Consider the following 24549-nt stretch of genomic DNA (forward strand, 5'->3'; position numbering starts at 1 on the left):
CTTTGAATCACGACCTAGATAGACCAGCAGAATAGAACAGAAGTAATGTTAAATGAGTGCAAGATTAGGCTCAAGAGACCTTGCAGCTTCTGCCTTCCCCCTCGTAGGCTGCTGCCCCAAGACACCATGAAGGAATCCAGCGCAGCCTATTGGAGGAGGAGGGGCCCCTGGAGGAGCACTGAGCCCCCTCCCCTGGGCCAACAGCAAGCCCCACATGTGAGTGAGGCCTGCTCGGACCTTAGGGCCTGGCTGGTGTTCTTCCTGAGCAGGGCTGGAGTGAGCCCAAAGAAACCAGACAAGGAACCACCCAGCCCACCCACAGAACCTTATAAAGAACAAACCATGTGGTCTAAGTTTAGTGTGGTTGTTACACAGCACAGGCTAACAGAAGCCCAGAGAAGGGAAGGGACTTACCCAAGGTCCCACACCGAGCCAGAGACCAAGTCTATGACCAGGTTTCCCAGCTGCTCCCTAGAACCCTTCCCACCACAGTGTCCTGCAGCCAAGTTCATCAGCCCAGCCCAGTGTGTGTGTGTAGGGGGCGGTGTATAAACCAAGCGGGCCCTTCCCACTTCTCCCTGAGTTATAAAGCACTGGCTGACATCCACACAGGGCTCTCCTGCCCCTCATCCCTTAGGAAGGAGATATGGTTCATTCTACATTCTACAGATAATAAAACTGAGGCCAAGAGCTGATGGGCAGCTTGCTGACAGCCACACAGCTAGTTAATAGCAAAGCTCTGACTTAAACCCAATCAAACCTCATGCTCACTTAGAAGCCTTCTCATTGGCTCCCAGGAAAGAAACTAGCAGGTGATAAATTTCCCTCCAAGGGTCAGTCTCTCAGAAAAGGGCACACACACATACACAACACACACACTAATACCACATACACACACACTCCATACACACTTATATACAACACACACATACATACCACACACACACATCATGTTGCGCTCAATCTCTTCCTTTCTCTCTACCACTTGCCCTCTATCTTTTCTTCCCAACCCTCCATCTTCAACCAGCCTACCCCTAATGGACCATATACTTTATTAAAAATATATAGTTACAAACTCCATTGTCAACCTGAGCTGGGCCTGGGGGCCCAGAGGGACCACAGGGAGGGAGGGCCTTCATCCTGCTCCTTGGGGTCCCACTTCTGCACCCAAAACCAACACTATCCAGGGGCCAAGACAGCTGGCTCTGAGGGCCTCAAGAGACCAGCCAGCTGGGCCAGGGAAGGGGTTGGGCTTGACAGGTGGGGAGGGAGAGGGGTGCACAGAGAGGGACTGCACCTCCTTGTCCTGCAGGTACAAATGGCAGAAGGTGGATCTGGTGCCTCCATCTCTCCATTTATAGATATTTACAAAAGAAAGTCATGAGCAACAGACCACAGTCATGCAAAAGAAACGCACCCCCCTCCCACCCTCCCAAGCAACCACCAGCCCACCCCAGAACCCCAAGATGCCCACCCCCCAGCAGTCCAGCCGCCTTCCCCGAGGTTCTGCAAAGGGGGAACGTCCTCAAAGGGTCGGTGGGGAGAGGGTGGTGGGTCTAGGGTTCCTGAGCCGCCAGTGGGTAGATGCTGGGGAACCCAGGCTGATCAGATCGAGGGTAACCTGGACCTTTCCAGGCCTGGGTTCTGGTGTCAGTAGGAAGGGGTTCTCCAGTCTTTGAAACCCCCATCTCCCTCCAGAAGGTCCACGGAGTCAGGATGAGCTCTGTCCTGAGTGTGGAGGGGGTGTCCTGACATCCCACCCCCCGCAGAGGCTCTTGTGGGGAAGTGATGGGAGGGGCCTGGAGGTCAGATGGCGGACTCCCTGCGGTAGGAGATGTTGTCCAGCGGGAGGGTGGCTTGCATGCGCTCCAGATCCAGGTGGCTGCCAAACTCCAGCATCCGGATGATGCCCGCCTCCTCCTTAGAGCCTGCTTCCAGGCCCAGGCCGGCAGCCACGGCTGCAGCGGCTGCAGCCTCCTCCTCCATCTCCTCTTCCTCCTGGCTCATGAGGGCCAGCTCATTCTCATAGCAGAAGGCACTGGGCGGGGGTGGCGGGGCGGGCAGCACGGTGATCTTGCTCTCCTGCAGCTCTCGGGCCGAGCAGCAGGGAGTGCCGGCCACCTCGTAGGTCTTGTGGAAGCGTGAGTAGTCCACCTTGTAGTGGCTCTTCTCCTCGAAGACCACGGGCTCGAAGCGGTGGCCCCACAGGATCTCGCTGGCCAGGTAGGAGCTGCGGGCCTGAGTGGTCATGGCGGTGGCCTCCACCATGCCCTCCAGGATGACCACAATCTCAAAGTCCTCCGACTCCAGCTCCTCCTTGCCCATGCCGTAGAGTGGGCTGTCCTCGTCGATCTCGTGGACGATGATAATGGGAGACACCAGGAAGATGCGGTCCAGGCCGATGTCGTAGCCCACGTTGAGGTCCCGCTGGTCCAGCGGCAGGTACTCGCCCTCCTGCGTCATGTAGGGCTTGATGAGCTGGGCCCGCACGTGGGCCTCCACGATGTGGCTCTTGCGCAGGTTGCCCACGCGCCACATCAGGCAGAGCTTGCCGTCGCGAACCGAGATGACCGCATGGTGGCTGAACAGCAGCGTCTGTGCCCGCTTCTTGGGCCGCGCCATCTTGGCCATGATGGTGCCGATCATGAAGGAGTCAATGACACAGCCCACGATGGACTGGACCACCACGGCGATGACCGCCAGTGGGCACTCCTCCGTCACACACCGGAACCCATAGCCGATGGTTGTCTGCGTCTCCACTGAGAACAGGAAGGCGCCCAGGAAGCCGTTCACATGCATGATGCAGGGCTTAGGGGCCACAGGCACCGCCCCACCACCTCCCGCTGGGGCCCCGGCCGCGGCCCCCCCTGGGTTGGCCTCCAGGTCACCATGGAAGAAGGCGATGCACCAGAAGAGGAGGCCAAAAAAGAGCCAGGAGATGAGGAAGGCCGCGGAAAAGATCATGAGCATGTAGCGCCAGCGCGTGTCCACGCAGGTGGTGAAGATGTCCGCCATGTAGCGCTGTGACTTGTTGCTCAGGTTGGCGAAATAGACGTTGCATTGGCCGTTCTTCTTGACAAAGCGATTGCGGCGTTTCCGCCGGGGCACGTGGGCCTGCCCGTTGCGGCTGTGCCCGTGCATGTCCTGAAGCCGGCGTGGTTGCCTGAGAAGACGCAGGGCCTAGGGGGACGAAGCCAGACATATGAGACGCTGGGGAGGGAGTGGCTGCCATGGAGGGTGGCTCTCTGAGGGCCCAAGAACCCAGGCTCAGGGGCAGCAAGACCCCCACCCAAAGACGCTCAGAAGAGGAAGGGCCTGGACTAGGACCCAAGGCTTCCTCCACTCCATGGGCAGAATGTTAAGGTGGCTCTGATGACAGAGAGGGAGTGTTGGGGGCTGAGCTGGTGCCAGCCCAGCTCTGGGATTGGGGTTTGTGGAACCAGAAGCTGAGGCCACCAGAATCCAGGTCTTAATCCCAGCCCCTCACACTGCCCACCTCCCCTGCCGCCACCAAACCTCCTTTGCCCACTGTTCTGGGAACTTCCAGATGCCCATCTTGGAATCACCCTCCCACCATTTGTCCCACTTGCCTTGAGCAGGGGGAGCTGTGAATGCTCTGGCCCCTGCTTACCTCCCTGGGTTCGGCCTCTGCACTCTTGGGCCTCTAGGGGACTGGACATTCTCCTGTGCTGGCCAATTTGGCAGCCACTGGCCACCTGTAGCTCTTATATTTAATTAAAATTAAATAAAATGTTAACTTCAGTTCCCCAGTTTCCCTAGCCACATTTCAAGTGCTCAGTAGCCACATGTGGCTAATGGCTACCATACTGGACAGAGCAGATTTAGGACATTCCCATCATTGCAGAAAGTTCTTTTGGGCAGTGCTGGGACCCAAGGCCCCACCTCAGTTTCTGTCCTGTTCCCAAACTTGTTGGGAGCAGTGACGGGTAAAGACTCCAGAGTGGTGGTCAAGACATAGGGTAAGGGGAGCCCTGAGCCTTGGCTCCCATGTAGGCATCCCTATTTCCGTATCTCAGCTGAGGGAACAGGGGCTCAGAGAAGTGATCTGTCCAAGGCCACACAGCTGGTACATGGGTCCAAATCCAGGTGTGTCTAACTCTTCAGCTCCCAAGTGCTGTCAATATGGATGAGTTCGCGGTGTGGAGACCTGGAGCGGGGGAGGCAGACACACCCATGACCTAGCTATGAAACCGAGGACAACTCATTTCACCTCTCCGAGCCTCAGTTCTCTCATCTTTGAAATGGGGGTTACAGCACTACCTCCCAGGACCCAAGGAGATAGTAGGTGCTCGGTTAAGTTGCCCTCCTGCCTTCCTTCCCGCTTCCTGGGTGCAGGAGGAAGCTTGGGAGAGGTAGGATTCGCCTGTCAGCATCCCCAGCTGTTTCAGCGGAGGCGGCCCCTCACCCTGCCGGGTGGCGAGCATCCCAGCTGGGCCCATGCAGGGCAGACCCTCTCTCCACCCCTCCCTTCCACTGGGGCCCAAGGAGAGAGATGGTGCTGCCAGGGGCCCCCGCGGCTGGCAGGGCCAAGCCCGGGCCCGGGCTCCTAGTAACGTTTTGGCCCAGAATTATATAAGGCTGGAAGTTTCTATTTTCTCTTCTATTCTTCTTCTTGATCTAATTGTGCATCTGTGGCAATGTTTATACACTTCCCCGGTTCAGGACAACTCGGTTGCCGCAGCAACCGGTGTGCGCCAACGCTGTAATTTAGAGATCAACAGCTTCGGAGCCTGCCTCTTCCCCAGAGAGACTCCCTCTCTCAGCCCAGGGAGAGTGGGCCCTGCCCCCACCTCCTCCCCCGCCGTCACCCCATCCCAAATCTGGGTTCTTCTTCCTTCCCCCCTTAAAAGGAGCTCCCTGGGTCCCACAGTCCTGGATTGAAGTCCCAGACCCACCATGTAACCTGGGCAAGTTACTTGGCTGCTCTGAACCACAGTTTCCTCATCTGGAAAATGGGACCAAGGAGACCCATCAGTCTGAAGACCTAACCAGTAATGTGGGTGTGCAGTGCTGGCCCTTAAGAAGTCACAATTTTAGCTGGGAGTCCCAGACCCTCTCTGCCACCTCCCCTAGAGTCCCAACAACCAGGGCCACAGGCCTGAGAGGATTGGGGGTCAGGTGTACCTTCTAGGCTGTAAATAGCTTTCAGGGAGGTCTTCCTTGGCTAAGTATGTCCCTCTCTGCTCTGTCCCACCATCTCAAATGAGCCAGAAGGAAGGGTTTCAAGATCACTGATTTCAAGACCGTCATTTTACATTTGAGGCCAAGGAAGCTCAGAACTCAGACGAACTTGCTAAGGGTCCCAGAGCAGGAAGGGTGGGCCATCCTGAGACAGTCTCCTCACTCCCACTCCTGGAAGAAGGGCACGGTGCTCCTGGGAAGAGGAGCTTCCTCCCTGGAGGGGGTTGGGGTAGGGTTTGGGGTGAGGGGAGAGAGGGCACCAGCCCAGCCCTGGCAGACCCTGGACCCATCGGCCTCAGGTTTGCAGGGGAGAGGCAGAGGGGACAGCATGTGGCGACCTGGGCCTTTGGTGGATGAGGACAGTGAGGCCCAGAGAGGGTAAGGGTCCTGCCCAAGGCCAAATACAAGCCCAGGGTGCAACCGGCCCTTGTTCTCTCCCCTGCGGGGCTGGCCTTGACCTGGGGGGCTCACCTGGTGCGGCAGGAGGGGGTTCTTCCCAGGACTCCCTCCACCAGCACTGCTCACTGCTTCACGTTTCTGAGTGGAAGTGACAGGAGTCTCAGCCAAGCCCCAGGACGAGGCTCTGCACGTCCCCCCACCCCCTACACTCTCAGCCTCCACTGCAGTCCTGACCCCCCAGCCTTTCCATCACCCAGTGCCCCATCCTCAGCAGTTTCCACATCTCAGGCCAGTGAGGGCACAGCTCATCTCCCAGCCTCGCGCCTCCTCTCCCGGTCACAGCAGCCAGCCGTGTCCCGAGCCCCTGCCCAGCCTTGTGCCAACACTATGCCAGTTAGCTCAGGCGGTGCTCACTCAGAAATGTCCGCTCCTGGGCAGTGGATAGCTGCCCCCAGGCACAGGGGCTCGCCCAGTCCCGTCACCCTCCACCATGGGAGCCCAGGTGCAGGGCATCCCCCTGAAGACCCCCCGCTGGTGAGAGCCCAGCCCCTCATCCTGTCCGCAGCGACTGCTCAGATACACCAACACTCTGTCACACCCCAGGCCTGACCACAAAGTGATGTGTACGAAGCTTGGTGTGTGCTCGCAGGTCATGACTGCCAGGAGATGGCTAGATTTTCTTTCCCTTGTTTGTCACATGGGGCTTCCTGGCGAAGGCCCAGGGGAAAACTATGAAAGAGAAGGGGACACAGATCATGGGAGGCAACAGGCACTGACAACTGGGTACCATCCTCCTCTGAATACAGGTGTTTCATTAAAAGAAACAGTGAGAGCGTCCAGTCGTTCAGGTGCCCATCTCATGTCTGTAATTAAGCGAACTGTTCTAGAAGGCAGGAAGCTGGTCTAATCCTCTTGCACCAAATGTTCCCTGTAAACAAATGCTGGAGGACACAGTTTCTAAGGTGGGGACCCTGGAGACCGGGCCCTCTGGCTGCCTTGCTGGGTGACCTCAGGACAAGTCCCTCCCCTTCCCAGACTGGGCGCTTCCCCAGTCACTGTCCTCTGTTCTAGGAGTACATCCTGCGACTCCTTTCGTGGCAAATGTTCTTTCTTTTTGGGAAATGATGGGGATGGGAGATGCTGGCTGCTTTTGAAAATGTAATGTCCTTTCTTGACAAAGTGGAGAACTGACAATGTTGTGCGAGTTACCAGCTTTTTTTTTTTTCCACTATGCTGTGAACATCTGGATTTTGGACAACTAGGGAAACTAAGGCTGAAAGCAGGGCCGTAGCACGTGAGCCAGCAGCTGGCAAAGGACACTTAGGCCTTGGGGAGATGGTGAAGGGGACCAGCAATGCTGTCAGCTGGCTGGCACCATCACTATCCTGCCCCTTCCTGAGGAGTTCAGGAGGGCTGGACCCTACCTGCCGGGGGCCCAGAGAGGCAGGAGGACCACCCTGCTCCCGGGTCCTCTTAGGTTTTCCCTATGACTTTATGATACCAAACGCCCCTCCTTGCCCACAACTCCCTTTGTGTAAAAAAAAAAAAATCGATAAAGTGGCAGCAGCCCCAGCAGGTCCCAGCAGCCTGGGCAGGCATCTGCTGGTGTGTCTCAAAGGCCCTCTGGCCCCAGACAGCAGCAGTGGGTCCTGAGCCCCTGGTGGGCAGGCCCCACACTGAGCCCCTAGACAGCAGGGTGGGTGGCAGAAGCCCACCTTAGGGAGCACTTAGCCCCCCTGCAGGCCTTTAAGCATCCCATGGATGTTGGGTGGAACAGCAGGGCAAGTGAAGTGACTTGCCCGAGGTCACACAGCTCAGCCATGGGGCCCAGCTGAACCCATCATCCCTCTCGGTGGCCGCCCTCAGAGAACAAGCACTCTGGGAGTGCCAGCTCTGTGCCAGGCACTGCCTGGCCTCTCTTGCTGAGGCCTCACTGCAACTCCTTGTTAATTTAACAAGTATTTGTTGAGCACCTACCACAGCAACAGCAGGGTTATTATTTCCCATCCCAGCTGAAGAACAGCAGGCTGGGGGTGGGGGAGTAGGGATGAGGGTGGGTTCACAGAGCAGACATAGCAAAACCGGGATTCTGACTCAACCTGCTGCTCCAGGTCCTGGCTCACCCTGGTCCCTGGCCTCTGGTCTCGGACTCCCTTCACCTCCCACAATGCCTTGCTTAACCTGGATCCCCTCGTGCCTCTCCCCAGCCCCCCAGGCTCAGCCGGAGGCCCCACTGTTCTCCAAAGCCTTCTGTGGCTGCACTGCCAGCTGCCAGTCCTGCCTCCTCAGGGCCCCTTGGCCCTCAGTGTCTGCACCACTTCGATTCTTTTTAACTTTATGCAAGTAATGTGCTGGTTAAACTCTCATGTTTGGAGTGGCAAGACCTGGCTCTCAGGCTCAGCTCTGTCAACCTCCTGGCATGTCCTCTGTGGACCTCAGTTTCCTCATCTGGAAAGTGGAGATGATGGTTAACAGTCCCTACTTCCTCAAGACGCTGCTGAAGCGAACGTGATAACCGCTTAGAATAGAGACACCAGCTGTGGGTTCAACAGAGCAATGCAGGTAGAACCCAGAGAATGAAATGATGATGATGATGGAGGTGACGATGTCAGAACACTGTCCGGGGGGATAGGAGAACCAGCTTCAAGTCCTGGCTTCACCACTAACTGCTCCAGCCAGGGGCTCCTTCTCTCCATCTGCAAAACGGGGGACCTTAATTGCTCCCTGGGGGAGAGCTGGGAAGATGTGGCGAAACAAGGGCCCAGCACAGAGTCGGAAATAAGGCAAGTGATCCAGTGGGTGTTCCTGAGTTTGATCAGTTCCAGCTGACCCTGAGCCCCTCTTGGGCCTGGAGGGAGGGAGCACCCACAGGGCAGTGGGGCGGGGCAGAGCTGAGGAGGGGGAAGATTTCCCTGGGGGAGTGGAAGGACTTAACACCACTGTCCCAGTTCCCAGCCCAGGGAGGAGCACCGGGCCTGCCCCCTGCTCAGCTCTGACTGCTGCCCCTCAGGCCTGGACCACCTGGTCTGGGTCGGGGATCCTCTTATCTTAAGCACACAGGGATTTCCAGGGTCGGGAGGAAGGGCTCAAGCACAGACAGCTGAGCTACACTTCTCAAAGAGTCAGAGGCAGCTGAGGCTGGTCGGGGGTGTCCCCTCCTGCCCACAGCCCTCTGCAAGCCCCTGTCCTGCTCCTCAGACCCTGGGAGGTCTACCTTCTCTTGATGCATCTCAAGAGCCCACATCTTCCCTTCCTAGTGCACTGGCTCTGATACTGGATTCTCTGTACCACTTTTGGTCTGTGTGACCTTGGGCAAGTTATCTAACCTCTCTGGTTCCTGTATACCTTATCCTTAGGTGGCGCTAATAGTGTCCCTTACCTCATAAGATTGTAATGAGGAATAAACAGATTGTGTACATCATGTGCCCAGCACACGGTAAGTGGCTGATAAGTGGTATGAATCACTCCCAAGGCTGAACAGCCCTTCCCATGATCTCCTCCCCTGAATGTCAGATGTCATGCCCCAGAGCGCACCCTGGCACCCATCACGGCCCAGTCCAACTTGTCTTCCAACACCAGCACTAGGGAGCAAGTGGCCTCAGACTCTCACAGGGCTGGACCGGAAGCGGGCTCAGTCTCACCTGGCTCAACCGGATCCTTAACCTCCCTGAAGGCCTCAGTGTCTTCATTTGCAAAGGAATATAGTAATGCCTACCTTGCAGGGTGGTCGCGAGAGCCAGATGCAGATTGTCAATTGTCGTAAAAGTGCAGGCCACACAGTGGGTGCTCAGTACACTCTGATCCTCCCCTACACCTTCTTCTGTACCCTGAAATCCCACTGTACATGTGGCCCCTCCCCCACTGGCCGACGGTGTGACATTGCAAAATCCACACAGAGCGTTTAGTACGCTCTTGCTCTGTGCCGGCACTGTTCTGAGTGCTTTACGCTAATCAATTCCTGCCATCTTCACCATGACCTCAGAGGAAGTTTCCATTATCATCCCTACTTTAGAGGTAAGAAAAGCAAGGCACAGAGAGGTTCAGCAACTTGCCCAAGGTCACACAGCTCGTAAGTAGTAAAGTCGGGATTTGGAACGAAGCAGTTGATGCCAGAGCACATTTATTAGACACTCTGCTCTCCTGCCTAGGAAAACACTGTCACATCGAAAGTTTCTTCCACTTAGAAAACAGTTACCATGCCCTCCTATGTGTCAGGTTCTGTCCCGTCAGTCCTACTGGGAAAGGAGAAACTGGGTCATAGGGCAAGTTGGAGCCAGGATCTGGGTCCCTGATTTCAGGTCCAGCCAGAGCCTAGACACACAGGTGGCTCTGGGCTCCAGAGGGCCTCTGAGCAGCATGGGGGTGAACCGGCTCATTCCTCCAGCTCTGCACCCCAATCTGTCCCTCCCAACCACTCAGCCAGCCAGTGAACAGGTTTAGAAAGCAAATTCCCCGGAATGTCCAGACCAGTCTTCCAGTCATGGCCAAATGGCAGGAGCTGATGGCTGGTAAACCCAAGGGCCCCTGCTTCAACCTGCAGGTATGCCCTTTGCTGCTCTGCTGACGCCTGGCCTGTGCCCTGATCGATGGAGAGCTCCCTGCCCACAGAGGAGCCCCTTTTAGTGCCCAGACAGTCCCACCAAAGAGTTCCCCCTTCCCAAACACCTTTGCCCTCTTCCATACAGGAATTTGAAGGCAAGAGCAGATCCCCAAAGGCTTCTCTTTTCCAGAACAACCTCAGCTCCCTCACTGGTGGTGGAATTCAATCCCCCACTGCCTTGCTGTGGCTTCTAGGGACCTGCTCTGTTGTGTGCCCTTCACCCAAAGCCGCTCACTCGGTCACTATCACACACTTGCTGCAGATCAGGCACCGGCTGTGGACTCACCCAGCTTCTGCATCAGCTAGGGAGAGGCACTGAACACAGAAGCATTTGAATAGCGGCAGCCATAAATCATGGTAACCTGCTGGAAGGAAAGATACCACGTGATATGAGAGAGAAGACGAGGGGCTCTAGTTTGATGGGGGTCCCCAAAGACCTCTTTGAGAAAATTACATTTAAACTGAGACCTGAGTAGTAAGTGGGAGCCAAGACAATCAGGAGAATTGTGTGCCTGGGTGAAAGGTGGGTGTAGAACATTCCAGAAAGAGTTCGGTGTGTTGAGAATCTGCAGCAAGGCCAGATGGCAGGAATGAAGTGAGCAAGAGGGAGAGCTGCCCAGGGCGGAGCCCCAGAGGTTGGGGGTGGGAAGGGCTGTGGATTCCATCCTCGTAGCTGTGGGAAACAGGCAGGTGGTCGGGTTTTGCCTGGTTTGATATTTTTTAATTCTCACATGAAATCTTTAAGGTAAAAAGGAATAAATAATAATATAATAAACCCTTGTGTATCCATCACCAGGCTTCAGAAATAAAACATCCCCAATATGGCCCCAGTGGCACACCTGCCCCTGTCTGGCCTCAGAGGCCTCTGCTGTCCGGGCGTGGGACACACACTGGGGTGAGCTGCATTAGGACACTGTGTGGGGCACAGCGGAAGTTGGAAGCTGGTGAGAAGGTTACCGCTGCTACCCAGGCAGGTGACGGCGCTGGCTGGGAGCTGCCAGGGTGATGCCAGTGTTGCTTGAGAGAAGTAAACAGATTCAGGGCATATTTTAGACAAAGAACCCCCAGAGTGTGATGGTGAATAGGGCGGGAAGTTGGGAAGAGGGGTGTCAGGAATAGGTCATCGTGAGGCCCTGAACCGGGAGCAGGTTTAAAGAGCGACAGTTCCTAGTGTGTGGTGGCCTTGGCACATCCACGTAGAGAAGCCCATGGCAGGTCAGCTCCCGAGATCTGGGCAGAGTCAGACTCATGAGATCCTGCCCGCCTGGACGATGTAAGCTGAGTGAGAGCAGCTGGGGTGGCCCGGGCAAGAATGCTGGATAGAGGAGAAGAGGGCCTCAGGCCCAGCCCCGATCGTCCGCTGTCCATGGAGAACCTGGCACCGCAGACGGAGGCAGAGGAGCAACACCTGGAGCCCGGAGAAGAGGGCGCTCTAGCAGAGCTGCCCAGTTGGCCCTGACCAGCCCAGCCCACCTGGCCAGCAGCCCCACCTCCCTTCTCTTCTTGGATGCCTCTGACCCTGGCCAAAAAGGGTGTAGATTCCTCATGGGCAGAGGAGAAGTCGAGGGGCTGGGCAGCCTTCTAGGGGTGCGTCTGTGGGGGGCCAGGGGGCAAGAGCAGAGGTGATTTCAGCACAGCCCACGACTGCCCTTCCCATCCCAGCACTCCAGCCAAGAACGGGAGTGGAGATCATTGCCAGACACCCCGTCACCCTGCCCCCGCCACCACTGCCTCGTCCTTGACCTCTCAGCAAACAAGACTCCAGGAGTGGGGCTGCTGGCCTGGAGGACGTTCTCCCAGGGCTTTGGGGCGTGGGGGCTGATGACTTTCCTTCACACAGGATTCCCTGGATTCTCTGCTGGGCCCACAGACCAAACCTAAAGAAGAGGTGTAGGGAGCGGGAGTGGGCAAGGGGAGTCTGAGCCAATGGCCCGGCTCATTCCCTCCCTTGTTCCAGAGGTAATTCAACAGAGGCGTCAGAGAGCCACAAGATTGCCTGTGACACTTGTATGGGCTGCTGGGACCTGGGCTTGCAGACAGTCATGCATGTAAGGAGCTAAGCGCCCCGTTTGCCCAGCCCAGCCTGGAAGGAGCCTGACACCCATCCACGATGGTTCACCACGCAGCCCAAAAAAGGAGGGGGAGCCCGGTAAGGAGTGGTATGGGTCTTCAAGATGTGTTTTTAAGTGAAAAAAGGCAACAGTGATGAACACTCAGTATAGTATCTACCAGTTGTGTAAAGAAGGAGAGAAAAGAAATTTATAGATACACATATTTGCTTGTCTGTGCTTGTCTATGGATGGAGACCCAGGAAACTGGTGACACTGGCTGCCTCCGGGGAGGGGAAGCAGGTGGCTGGGGAAGGGGTGGGAGGAAGAATTCTCACTGTATTCCCGCTTGTGTCTTTTTAATTTTAGAACCATATGAATGTATTACCTACAAAAAAAAAGTCACATAGAAAATTTTAAAATTAGTGTATACATATGTGTATTTTTCTAAGAAGGGTCATAGGATTCATAAGGTCCTCAAAAGAAACTGTGATCCCAGAAAGCCTGAGAACACTTCACTGAGGTGCTGAGCGGCCCTGGAAAAATATCTTAGCTTCTCTGAACTGCTTCCATAAAATGGGGAGGAATAACACCCACTTCATAGGCATGTTGCAAAGATGAACAGGGACAGTGGAGGGTCAGGGATTATAAACTGTAAAGTGCAAAAACCCTTCTTAAAGAGGATGACTTACCCTCACCTCCCGTTCTCCCCGTAGCCCCCTCCAGGGCTCCTCTGAGCCCATGGTCCTCCCAGCAGTTCTGATGGAGGCCGCTGGCTCTCTCTTGCCTCCCTCCTCCAGCCTCCAAGCCTTGGGGCCCCTCTCCTGGTTTCCCTTCTCCCAGCCTCTATATGTAGAGCCACGCAGTGCCCAGGCTCAGCCTTAACTGAAAATACCACCTGGCCCTCTCGCCCTCCTGAGACAAGAAGAATCTTTCTCCAGTGTCTGCTGGACATCTAATAGGCATCGCAAGCCCAGCATAGCCAAGACAGAAGGAACGCCACCCTGCCCTCCCTTCCCCACCTCAGTCTGGGCCCCCCCGGCGGACCGCTCAGGCCTAGCACCTGAGAATCCAAGAGTTGGGAGGCCCCAACCCAATGGTCATACTCATGGTATAATAACTAACATTTAGTGTTGACTCTGGGCCACACCCCTGGCCACTTCTTTGACCCGCATGACATCTTGGAGGTGAGTGCTGTTACTTTCGTCCCCACGGGGGGTTCAGGGGCTTCCCAAGCAGGTGAGCCAGGGGACTGAGACCTGGACGCTGGCCCCATGCCCAGTCCTTCCAGCCTGCAGAGCCCTCCCTGCTGCAAGCCACATCACTACCGCACGACTCCACAGTGTCCCCCCTACATCTCCCTGCCTCCATTCTCCATGCAGCCTACATCTCCATGTAGGCTGAGGACCCACGTCGCTCGTCGCTCGTTGGCGTGGAGAGCTACAGCTTCCCAGGGCGCCATCCCGCCCTCTCTGACCTAACCCTCTCCATTCCCACCATGATCCCCAACCATGCGGGCCTTTCTTCTTGTCCCGCTGGATCTTTACATGGGCCACCCCTTCTGGATGAAATCTTCCAAGACCCCACTGCTCACACCTTCCTACCATTCAGGTCTTGATTCAAAGGCTGCCTCCTCCCAGAGGCCCCCCAGACAGTCTCCTGTATCTCCTCACAGCATTTATCCCATCCAAACCGATTTCACTCACAGTTTCCTTCAGTGCAGGGACCTCGACTCTCTGCTTCACGCCTGAACCCCAGTGCCCGGCACACGCAGACGCTTAAACATCCGGTGACTGACAAAGAAACAGGATAATTTCAGCCTGTCATAATTCCCGTGAAGGACCTGAGCAGGGTGATGTGACAGAACGTGACCAAGGAGGAGCTATTTTTGTCCCCCGAGTCAGGGAGAACCTCTCAGTGGAGGTGGCCTCCGAGCAGAGAACAGAAGGAGACCTTCTGTGGCACTGGAGTGTGGCAGGATGTCTGGGGCCCCAGGCCTTGGCCTCGCACTCCCACAGAGCACCGGCTTCTCTGCAGGGGTCCCCCAGGCATCCTGGCTGCACGCCCAGGGTCCTAGGCCCATAAGAGAAGCTCCAAGGACAGGAGCAGGGAGTGCTGGGGCGGGCCATGTGCAGGGCCAGCAGGAGAGGGCGCCACAGAGAGGCCTCAGAGGGGCCGGAGACAGCGGGAGGGACGAACGTTAGGCCACTCCTGCCCTGACACTCCTGCATCCACAGTTGTGAGGGACTGTCGCGATCAGAATGCCTACTATGCACAGGCAAAGAGCTAAGTGCTTACCCACCATCTCTCACCATCTGCCAGCTGGCTCCTAGGACCAGAGACTCTGAGACTCCATTTACTCATTCATTCATTCATTCATCACCCTAAACGTGTGCTGAGCTGGAGCGGCAGCTGCCCTCCTGCCTGGTGTGACTCCAACACAGTACAGTGCCTTCCCTCGGAGGGCGCTCTCCAAATCACTATGGAATGAATGAACATTATCTGAGTACCTACTGTGTGCCAGGAGAAGAGGAATGAGTAAGACAACCTGCTTTGCTGAGCTCCACGTGTATGTGAGGACAGGAGGAAAGGGTCCTCATGGCCACAGGGCTTGGAGAGAAGGTTGCCCAGGAAGATGTGGGCCAAGCTGGACGCCCCAAGATGAAGCAGGCCTGGGCCAGGGCTGGGCTGGGCAAAGAAGCGGGACCTAGGCCCTGGGGGGTGACCGGGACGCTCGGGGGCCTGGAGCCATGTGGGCTGCTGGGCAAGGGAAGGGAGGCCTGAGGACAGAAGGGTAGCATCTGCAGTTCTCAGCACTTAGATTCTTAGGAACCAAGCATCCTGGAAAAAAGGAATCTGGACACTCAAGCTTTTCTTATTGGCGCCTCCAGGATTTCTACACACAGTAGTTCTCAAACTTTCTGACCAAAACCCAGAGTAAAAACAAACATATTGCACATTGCTACTCATTATATAATACAGTACATACACTTTAAAAGCTGAAACAAAAGTGTCACCAAATAACACTTATCCTCACTATGTACAAGTGCTTGAAATTTTCTTTTCTATTTTATTTAAAAAAATAAGTAGTGGACACAGTATCTCAATTTCACAACCACTAATGGGTCAGGATCTGCCTGCAAGTAGAAAAATCACTGACCGTCGAGTGCTTAGGAGCTGTGAACGGGTTGAGATGGGACCTAGGGCTTAGCTTGAAGTGAAAGTGACCATGCTTGGATCATGGGCTTTTGCAGGGGCATGACTGTGGGGAGAGTTGTTGGAAGTCATGAGGGAATATTTGGAACTGTCTGTTAGACCGTTAGGGTCACAAGACCTCCACACTGTGGTCCAAACAACAGGGACTCTGGGTTATGGGTCCAATTCCTTCCCCTGGTCCTGTGTCAGAACCCACTGCTGTCCCCCAACAGATGCCATTCAGCAATTGTTTGCATACCTCCCAGGACAGGGAGCTCACCCCCTCCTCAGGCAGCTCCCTAAGGTATGAGGAGTGAGGCTCTGCTGTGCTATTAATGCAGCTAGTGACCGTTAACTCCCTCCCCTGGCTGCCTGTCTGTCCTCTCTGTCTTCTGGCCTGTCATCTGAGGTCCCCGGGCCAGCTCCAGCATGAGGCCATGGCCTGCTCTCTGCCCCACTCAGTTCCCTCCCCTCCTTGTTGCCTGGCTCCTGCCCCATGTCTGGGGGGTGGCCCTGGAGCCTAGCCAGAGAGAGGCTCTTTCCAAGGTCAGGTGGCTTCAGGATCTGCAGCTGCACAGCCTGGCGCTGGTGCTCAGTCAGCCCTGCCTCCACCCAAGTGGGTCTGGAGGGCTCAGCAGAGAGGTCAGGTGCTGACACTCAACATAGCCAGAGAAGCAGTGTCTGAAGGTGATGGCTGGGGACCTGGAAGTCTGCCAAGAGTAGCCACTGAGTGGTTTGGACACACAGCAGCTCATGTCAACAACAGGCCACGTTACACTCACAAGCTCACAAGATCTGCCCAGCAACCCACAAGTGCAGGGGCACAAGCGCATCCCTACAGGTCAGGGGTGGGAGGCTCAGAGAAGTGAAAAGGCTGCCCAAGGCCACACAGCCACTCCGGGTGGAGTTGGACTTGAACCCAGATTTTCTGTTTCCCACCCACAGGCCTCAGCTGGGACTACTGAGGCCGGAGAAGAGAAGCCTTAGGAGAACAGGGAGGAGCTGGCCACCCCCTGGTTGGGGAACTCAGGCCCCAGAAGGCAGAGCTAAGGCCAAAATGGAAAGCAGGTATCAATTAACAGAAACTCCTAGACACAATGGGCTAGCCCAGGAGATGGTGGCTTCCCCCTTGAAAGGGTTTGGCGGGGGGGCTCTGATGTCCATGTGTCAGAATGACTGCAGCCCCTTCTGCCGCCTCCCCTCATCCACATCACCCCTCTAGCTCTGCCACCTTCCCTGTACTGCCTCCCAGAGATCCCGAATTGCTGATCCCCATTCCATCTGTCCTCCAGGCTGCGTGGCACCTTAACCTTCCCAGGGCAGGAGGCCTGGAGTTCCCAGGCCTACAGTGGGAGAGGAAAGCCTCCTACAGGGAGTTTGGGGTGGGAGTTGGGAGAGAAGGTGCAGGGTGGGGTTGGGGAGAGACTTTGCTGGGGCATCCCAGAAGCCAGAAAGTAAAACTTGGTGCCAATTCTGCCACCAAGGAGAGGCTGGACAAACTCTACCCCCAGGCCTCAATCTCCCCACCCCTCACAGTGCACGTACCCAACTCCTCCCTGGCCCCGCTAAGGTCCCCTCCCATCCTTGCAGGCCAGGTGAAGCTGGGGTGGCTCTGAGAAGAGATAGGAAACAAAAGTAAAAAGGCACATCTCCCATCACCACAGGTTGTCCTTAGTTCACAGAGGAGCAAAGACAGATTCCCAGGGGGACCGGGACCTGGTTAATATCACTTGGGATAAGTGAGTGGCTAAGTTGGGATCCAATCCCAGGCCTGCCTGAAGCAAGTAAACTTCCTTGTTCAGCTGCATCCACTGTGACGAGGGGCTGCCGCCCCCACCCCTCTCTCCAAGCTAGGGGTTTTTCCCAGGAGGGGGGGTGCAGAGATCAGCTCTTCCCCCAACAGGCACAATAAATGTCTGAGAGAGACAGAGAGTGTCTGGCGGGGTGGGGGGAGGCAGAGGAATCAGGAGGAGCCCTGGGCTCTGGTCCAGTCCCAGCTTTATCACCACTGCTGCGTGACCTTGGGCAAATCATTGTGGTCTCTGGGCTCAGTTGTTCCATCTCCCAGCAGATTGCTAGCGAAAAAGCAGGCATAGGAGTAGACCAGGAATGCAGGGTAAACGTGGAGAGAGTGGCCTCTATCGTCCCAGGCTGGGGGGGTGTTTCTGCCCAACTGCGCCTAAGCCCCACTGCATCTCCACTCTGCCCTCCTGGGCGCCCCCCACTGGACACACCTGAGCAGGCTGAAACCCAAGCTGCTGGCTGGTAGGTCATCATGACAACGCCAATGCTCTACACAGCTCCAGCTGGGGTCTGGAACACCAAGGACCATTTTGCTTGGTAGCCCCTCTCCTTGACCTGCCAATGCCCCTCATGGGCACCTCACCTTCCCCTGCTGAGAGGCCAGATTTTCCGGCTGCTAGCAGTTGGGCTGGTCAATGACTGGCCATGTGGCCACAGGCAGAAATGGGGGAACTGGCACAGGGAGAGAAAGAGGACCCCTGGGCTGGATGAGATACACACCCCCTCCTTCAGGAGGCCAAATGGAGGGTCCCAGAATAGCTGGAACATGGTGCATTCCCAGCAGAACAAACAATATATGGCTCCTTCTACCAGTCCGATCTTAGGCAAACTCTTGCTTTTCACTGAGACTCAGTTTTCTCATCTGAAAAGTGGAAGTGATGGGGCTCACCGGGTGGCAGGGAGGATGAGTGAGATCATGAATACACAGCCCAGCGCAGAGCCTGGCACATAGGACCTTGTCCCCTTCCTGCGGCAGGACCTGCCAAGAAAACCTCTTTGTCACCCCAGCCGCCAAACAATAGCACCATCTATCTGAGCAGCTCGCGTGCATGAGTGTGTGAGTGAGCGGGTATGAAAGTGTGTGGTGCGAGTGCGTGAGAAAAAATGTGTGTGACAGTGGGCCAGAGAGTGTAAGTTCGAAGGCGAGTGCGTGTTGGGAAAAGCTGAGGCAGGTGGGTGCAAGAGTAGGGGGCATGGGGGCCACACCCCAGCGTTCCTCCCACTCATTTGTCTGGCCTGTGTGTCCTGAAAAGAAATAGTGGTCTTGGAACCAGGCAAAACCCATCAGTTCTAATTGAGTCCAGTCACTTTCATTTGTTCCCAGTCAGCCACTCCCTCTTGCTGAACCTCAGTTTCCCCTTCTGTAAACAGAAAACCACCGAAGCCCCAAGTCAGGTTCCACACAGGGAAACAGATGGCGGGCTGCAGGGCAGAACTGGCCCAGGCCTTTGGGAATGGGGGGCCAAGACCCAGAGCAAGCTGGAGCTCGAGCTTCCCCTGCCCCCCAACCCCGGCTGCACCCCACCCACCACCCCGTCAGCCCGTCAGCCCGTCAGCCCGTCAGCCCTGTGTGCGCGCCTGCAGGAGCGCGCGTGTGTGACTCAAGGTCTATTCATAGCTGAGCTCCACCAGCTGCAGCGTCACAAGAAGAGGGGCCTCAGCCCATATTATTATTTCAATTACCATCTGAATTAAAAGTTTGAGCAGCGATCAGCCCACGTAGCGAGGAGAAGAGGGAGCAGGAGAAAAATAAAGATGAAAAGGAGAAGAAGGGCTGCGCCCGGAGATCCCCCCACACCCCAAGGAGGGCTGAGTCGCTGAGGAGGCTTAAAGGTTATGCCAGCCCCCAGGATTCCTGCCCGCCCCTCGCCCAGGGCCCAGGGTCCTCCTGGGAATGGGAGGAGCACTTTGAGATCACAGCCGAGCGGCAGCTACTTTGTGGGAATAGATCGTTGAGTCCAGGTTCTTGGTCACATGTATGGGCGTACCAACCTCAGAGAGGGTGAGGAACTGACCTAAGGTCACACAGGGAGCCATACCTAAGGCTGCTGGCTCCAAGACCGTCTCTTGCCAGACAGGTCCCACCTACAGTTTCTCTTGACCTCACAGGCTGTATGACACTGACATCTGTGGGTGGCCCTGGGACAGCACCAGGGAAGACAGAGGTGGAGCTGCTATCCCTGCTGGTTTCTCTTCCTGCTCCCTTCTCCCAGCTCCCAAGGCTGACTCTCCTACCCACAGCCCTAGTCTAGAACCAAACTCTGCCGTCTGCCAAACCACCCAGCAGTCTGCACCCCAAACCCAGACTCTAAACTCTACCATCAGCCTAAAGGCCCCTCCTTGCTCACTGGTGCAGGGAACAGAGCCCTGGCCCAAATCTAATTCTCTGATCACCTTTGGGCAAGCCACTCTTTGTCTCTGAGCCTCAGTCTTCCCCCTTGTAAAATGAGTTTTCCTCTTGGGTGCCTGTCTATTTCTACGTCTTCAGAATGGAGCCCCCAGAGGATCTCTGAGGGGGTGTCATGCTGTGGGGGCGACACACCATCTCCTGCCAAGCCCCAGTCCAGGGGAGGGACGTTTTCCACTCTTTCCTCCAGGAAGTCCCAGGGACAGCCCCAGAGAATCAGACTGGCCCGGACTCAAATCCAGGCTCCTCCACTTCCTGCTGTGTGACCTTGGAAAAATCACAGAGACTCTCTGAGCCATGGCTCCCCCATCTGTAACACAGGGACCTTAATTTGACACTGTGGGGTGGCAGGGAAGATTAAATGAGAAAGGTTTACAAAAGCTCCTTGCCCAGTGCCTGGCCTGACAACAACATGCATTTCCTTGCTGGGAAGCGGGTGAGTGATGGGTGCTGCTCCCAGCTCCTCCAGGGGGCTATCAAAGACTACTGAGATTTTGGAGGTGGGGCTATCATTCAACCTCACCCATAAAGCAGGAGTCATTGGGTCAGTATCCCTGGTAGGCTCTCATCTGGTTCTGCTTGAATAGCTCTGGGAATGAGGATCTCACTATTTCACAAAATATCCACAGATGCTCCCCATCCTTCTCCACCTCCAGCTCCAGGAATCTTCTACACAGGGCCGTCATCTTCCATCTTAACCCCAAATCCAGCTGATCCCTGACTGGGACTGTCTGAAACTGGCTTTAAAATGAGCCTGAAAGAGAGTTCTTCAAGTAGACCAAATGAGGGATGGGACTAATGGGCAGGGGTGGTGGGGCTGGAGCAGCCAGGGAGCAGGAAGAAAGAAGGGAGGGGGCCAAAATGAGAACGGGGCCCTCGAAGCTCTTGGGTCCCATCTGGGCTGTCCAGAGGCTTCCGCAGCGGGTATGTGTATCTGCCTGTCTCTCTGTCCACTTCTAGGCAGGGCTGGGAGCCAGGAGCCCTGGGTTCAGACCCAGCTTTGCTTCCTCCACCCTCAAACCATCACTGTGACCTTGGGGAGGGTCCACTTCCCTCTCTGGGCCTTGGTTTCCACTTTTGTAAAATAAAGGCATCAAACTAGTGATTTAAGCGCCAAGCCTTCCGTCTGAATTGAAACACTGTCCTGCCAATGGCTAGATCGGCCTGCCCCTACCTCCAGCCCAGAGTGCTGAGAGCCATGGGGTCCCTGAGTGTCCAGTTTCAGGCCTGAGACCCTGTCTCTTCCCCTGTCCCCCTTTCATGTCTAGTGCCTCTTTCACATCTAGTGTTTTTGAGGATTCTATCACTCCCATTTTACAGGTGAAGAGGTGGAGGCATAAGGAGGTAAAGTCATTTGCTCAAGGTCATAGAGAGCCATTCAAAATTCAGGACTCCTCCTCTGTGCCCAGGAGAGCAGAAGGACTCAAGGGCATCTTTTTTCAGGAGAGTCACCAAGATCTTGAATGGCCAACTGTTCTCTACAGATGTAGACTCTGCATCGGGTGGGGGTGGGAGGGGTGCTGCCCAAGGTCACACGGCAAAGCAATGACAGACTGAGGTTCTGCACCCAAACTCCCTGCCTCCCAGGCCCCACCTAGCCAGGGGGACAGCAACATGGTCTGACCTCCTGCTCTGCCCTGGGATCTCCAAGATTAGAGCCCTTCTTCTGCCTCTAGGCTCTGCTTGGCTGCTCCCGGAAGCCCCCAACACCTGGGACTGAGGGGGAAGAGTGAGCAGGAAGACAGGAAAGAAAGTTAAGGGTTGGCCGCTTGTCCCCCAGCCCCCTGGCCCTCCCTCCCCTTCTCTCCTCGTGCAGGGGGAGCGGCGGTGATGTAATGCACTCAGCTTTGGTCCCGGTGCCAATCTCAGAAGAGAGACGACAGATTGCGTGAGCCAAATTTGGCATCCTAGGGGGAGAGGCATGAAAAGTGGAGATGTGGAGGAGAGGAGCGAGGAGCCTGGGGAGGTGCGGGAGAAGGCCCCCTGCCCAGCAGACCCCGAGATGCCTCCCTCCTGTGACTCCAGCCTCCACCTCCTCCCTAGCCCACCTGGCCTTGGGGCCTCCCCTTCTCACTCCAAGAGACGAGCCTTGCTGCTCTCCGGACCCTCCAGGCCTGGTGCTGCCAGTCCTGCCCCCCCAACACACCGCTCCGGCTCCATTTCCCACCGCTGCTAGTCTCCTGGTTACCATGTTGCTGGTTGTCATGTCGCTTACATGTCCTCGTGACTCAGTGGTCCCCGCAGAGGGGCCCCCTCCTCCTCACACCCCCCTCAGCACACGCCCCCGCCTCCCCCAGATCCACATTAAGAACCAGCCCGCCCTGTAAGCCTACACTGTTCCTCCTCCCCTTCCTTCTTAGATCCTAAGCTAAGAAATCTTTTCACGGCATCTCCTAGAGCTATTTCATTCTCTGTTCGCTAATGTCTGTTAAGAACCTACTATGCTCCAGGCTTGTGTGAGCTGCTTTCAGAGACCTGGCATGGACTGTAAATCATTCGGCAACCCAATGAAGCCAGTACCCACTCTCCAGTTGAAGAAACTGAGGCTCAGAGAGGTCAAGCCAATTGCCCAAGGTCACCCAGCAGAAATTCAAGGCCAGCACTGGTCTGTTCCCGGTCACGCCTATGCTTTTTATGGGAGAGGAGCTTTCCTCTCAAGGGTAACCCAAAGGTTCCTGAGGAATAGCCCCCAAGCCCCAGATCCCCGCTCCAATTCTGGACACTCTTCTTCTTGGTCAGCCATCTATTCAGGCCATATTCCCCTCTCCCCGTTAGCTTTTCATGTTCCCAAAGGTAAAATGAGTCCTTACTCCCATCTGCTCAGTATTATCCCCAGCTTTGAACAGCCCTCAGCTCACTTGAGCCCAGGGCCCCCTTTGGAGGTCAGTGGGACAGGGAGTGGTGTCCTCATTCCACAGATATGGATGTTGAGGGTGAGAGAAGAGAGTGACTTGCCCACTGTGCTGGTTCTTCAGTTAACTGAGCTGATTTCTAGAATCCTGAATGGAGGATATACAAGGCCCACTGGCCAGTGTGGAAAACCCCAGAAAGAGCCCCTCCTCCCAGTGGAGAACAGAGTAGAATGTTCTAGGTTCAGCCCTCCAGATTCTGATTTGGCTATGGTGCAGCTCAGTGGTCAACAGCCTTTGCCCTGGCCATGTTGCACCTCAGCCTGTATCCTACCACCCTCTTCTGCCTTTTATTCCCCTCAGCCCATGTCAAGTCAGGACCACAGTTTGGCTCTTAGGCCCCTAAAGTCCTGCCCACAGCTCCCAAAAGTCCCAAAGCCCTGGAGGTCACAAGACTGGATGTGGAGGAGTAGCAGAATAGACATTTTACATGCATGCATGCATGCACATTTTACACATTCTCACACACACACACACACACACACACACACACACAGAGGGATCTGGCTCCTCTCTGGACCTTGCACGCGTGACCCTCATGCCTTACTCCTTCAGCTCCCCATTCCCTCAACCTGCTTCTCGATCCTACTGCTCTTGATGCCCTCACCTGCTAACTTAGCCAGGCCCCCCTCCACCTGTCCCTCCACCACCCTCCTGCCTGCCATCTCCCTGCATCCTCTCCCTGTCCTGGAGCCTGGGCTGGGGGACACTGGGCACCGGAAGGGCTGCAGTGAAGTTTCCTTACTCTGGGATTCATTCAGACCTCTCTTTCCTTAGGGTTCTCCGTTTGCGGAGGGAAAAGCAGTCTTGTCTCTCTCCACAGCCAGTCTTCACCCCTGTGAGACATGAACTGCCTCATTCACTGGATCCCTGTCCACCCACCCTAGGTTCTTGGGACCCAAAGTAGGTGCTCAAAACATGGGAAGTGGGGTTTTGTTCTGCCAGGGCCATTTGCAAACAGGCTGCAGTTGGGGACTTGGAAAGGAGATACCCCCCCACCTTTGCCACAAGTCACCTGCCTCATTGAAACTCCTCCAACCCGGTGTGACAGTTGGGGGTGGGTGGAGGCAGGGAAAGGTCATGGCCGGGGCAGGAGGTCAAGGCCCCTTCCACTCACCTCTACCTGCCCAGACCACGCCGCTCACCAGCCCCCGGGGGGAGTCGCCTGACCGCGCTGGGCGCGCGCTGAGCATCCGGAACCCCGGTCACGGATACGGTGGTGAGCGGGTGGGGCCCGAGTCGCCAGGCCCAGGGACACACAGACACGCACGCGGCCGAACCGACGGACGGACAGCGCCAGTGGCGAGCGCAGGCCGGGCTTACCGCGGGACAGAGGGTCCGACAAGTCTCCGGGAGGCGGCGGGCGGGCGCTACATCCCACGGCGCAGTCGGGCGGGCGGCGTCCCAGGCGCGGAGAGGGAAGTCCTGGCGCCCCTTCCCCGCAAACTCTGCGAGACCCCGCCCCCCCTCCCCGGCTGCCTGTGGGTCTGTCCGTCTGTCCCCGGGTCTCCTGGTCTCCGGGCCGTCCCGCGCCGCTCCCCGCGGGCCGCCCAACTTTCAGCGCTGCCCCGCGCCGCGCCCTCGGCGCCGCCTCGGCGTCAGCATCGTCGGGCCCCGGGCCGGGGCTCAGAGCGCGGGGGTCCGGGGACCCATGGCGCTCGTGCCCCCAGCCCCCGCCGCAGGCGCCTTCCCTCCGCCGCCCCCACTGTTCTCTCGCTGTCACTTCGCACTGTCCCCCGCCCTGCGCTCCGCTCCCCGCCCCGCTGCGCTTGCCTCTGGCCCCGAGACCTCGGCGGCCGGCCGGCACGGGCTCTTCCACCACCTCCCACTTTGGGCCCCCGGGTCTCTGTCTCTCCGGGTCTCTCTTGCCCCCCTCGGTCTCTCGGTCTCTCCCTGCGGGTCCCTGTTTTCGTTTCCGTCGCCCTCCCAGCCTGTCCCCTGCTTCCCCCTGCCTCTGCCCTGTCTCCCCTGCGCGTTTCGGTCTCG

At 56.6% G+C, this 24549-nt stretch overlaps 1 protein-coding gene across 3 annotated transcripts; it reads right to left on the minus strand.

The window, feature by feature from the left end:
- Positions 1–24526, minus strand: KCNJ4 (potassium inwardly rectifying channel subfamily J member 4). Of its 3 annotated transcripts, XR_012078920.1 has the most exons (3): positions 23887–24526; positions 1475–3180; positions 1–14 (listed from the first exon to the last, which is right to left on the minus strand). XR_012078920.1 is itself a non-coding variant. In XM_006207082.3 (2 exons), exon 2 carries the CDS (start codon positions 3139–3141, stop codon positions 1807–1809), a length of 1335 nt encoding a protein of 444 aa, XP_006207144.1. In that variant the 5' UTR covers positions 3142–3180; positions 23887–24526; the 3' UTR covers positions 1036–1806. The 3 variants fall into 3 exon arrangements, 2 of the variants coding, with proteins under 2 accessions (XP_006207144.1, XP_072830050.1); XM_006207082.3 differs by lacking the exon at positions 1–14 and having other exon boundaries at positions 1036–3180; XM_072973949.1 differs by lacking the exons at positions 1–14; positions 23887–24526 and adding an exon at positions 9317–9386 and having other exon boundaries at positions 1036–3180.
- Positions 24527–24549: the final 23 nt, after the last annotated feature.

This window comes from Vicugna pacos, chromosome 12, assembly GCF_048564905.1.
Source record: "Vicugna pacos chromosome 12, VicPac4, whole genome shotgun sequence".
Taxonomy (NCBI): domain Eukaryota; kingdom Metazoa; phylum Chordata; class Mammalia; order Artiodactyla; family Camelidae; genus Vicugna; species Vicugna pacos.

Excerpts from the sequence above, each read along its gene's own strand:
- KCNJ4 (XM_006207082.3), bottom strand. The coding sequence starts at position 3,141 with ATGCACGGGCACAGCCGCAACGGGCAGGCCCACGTGCCCCGGCGGAAA.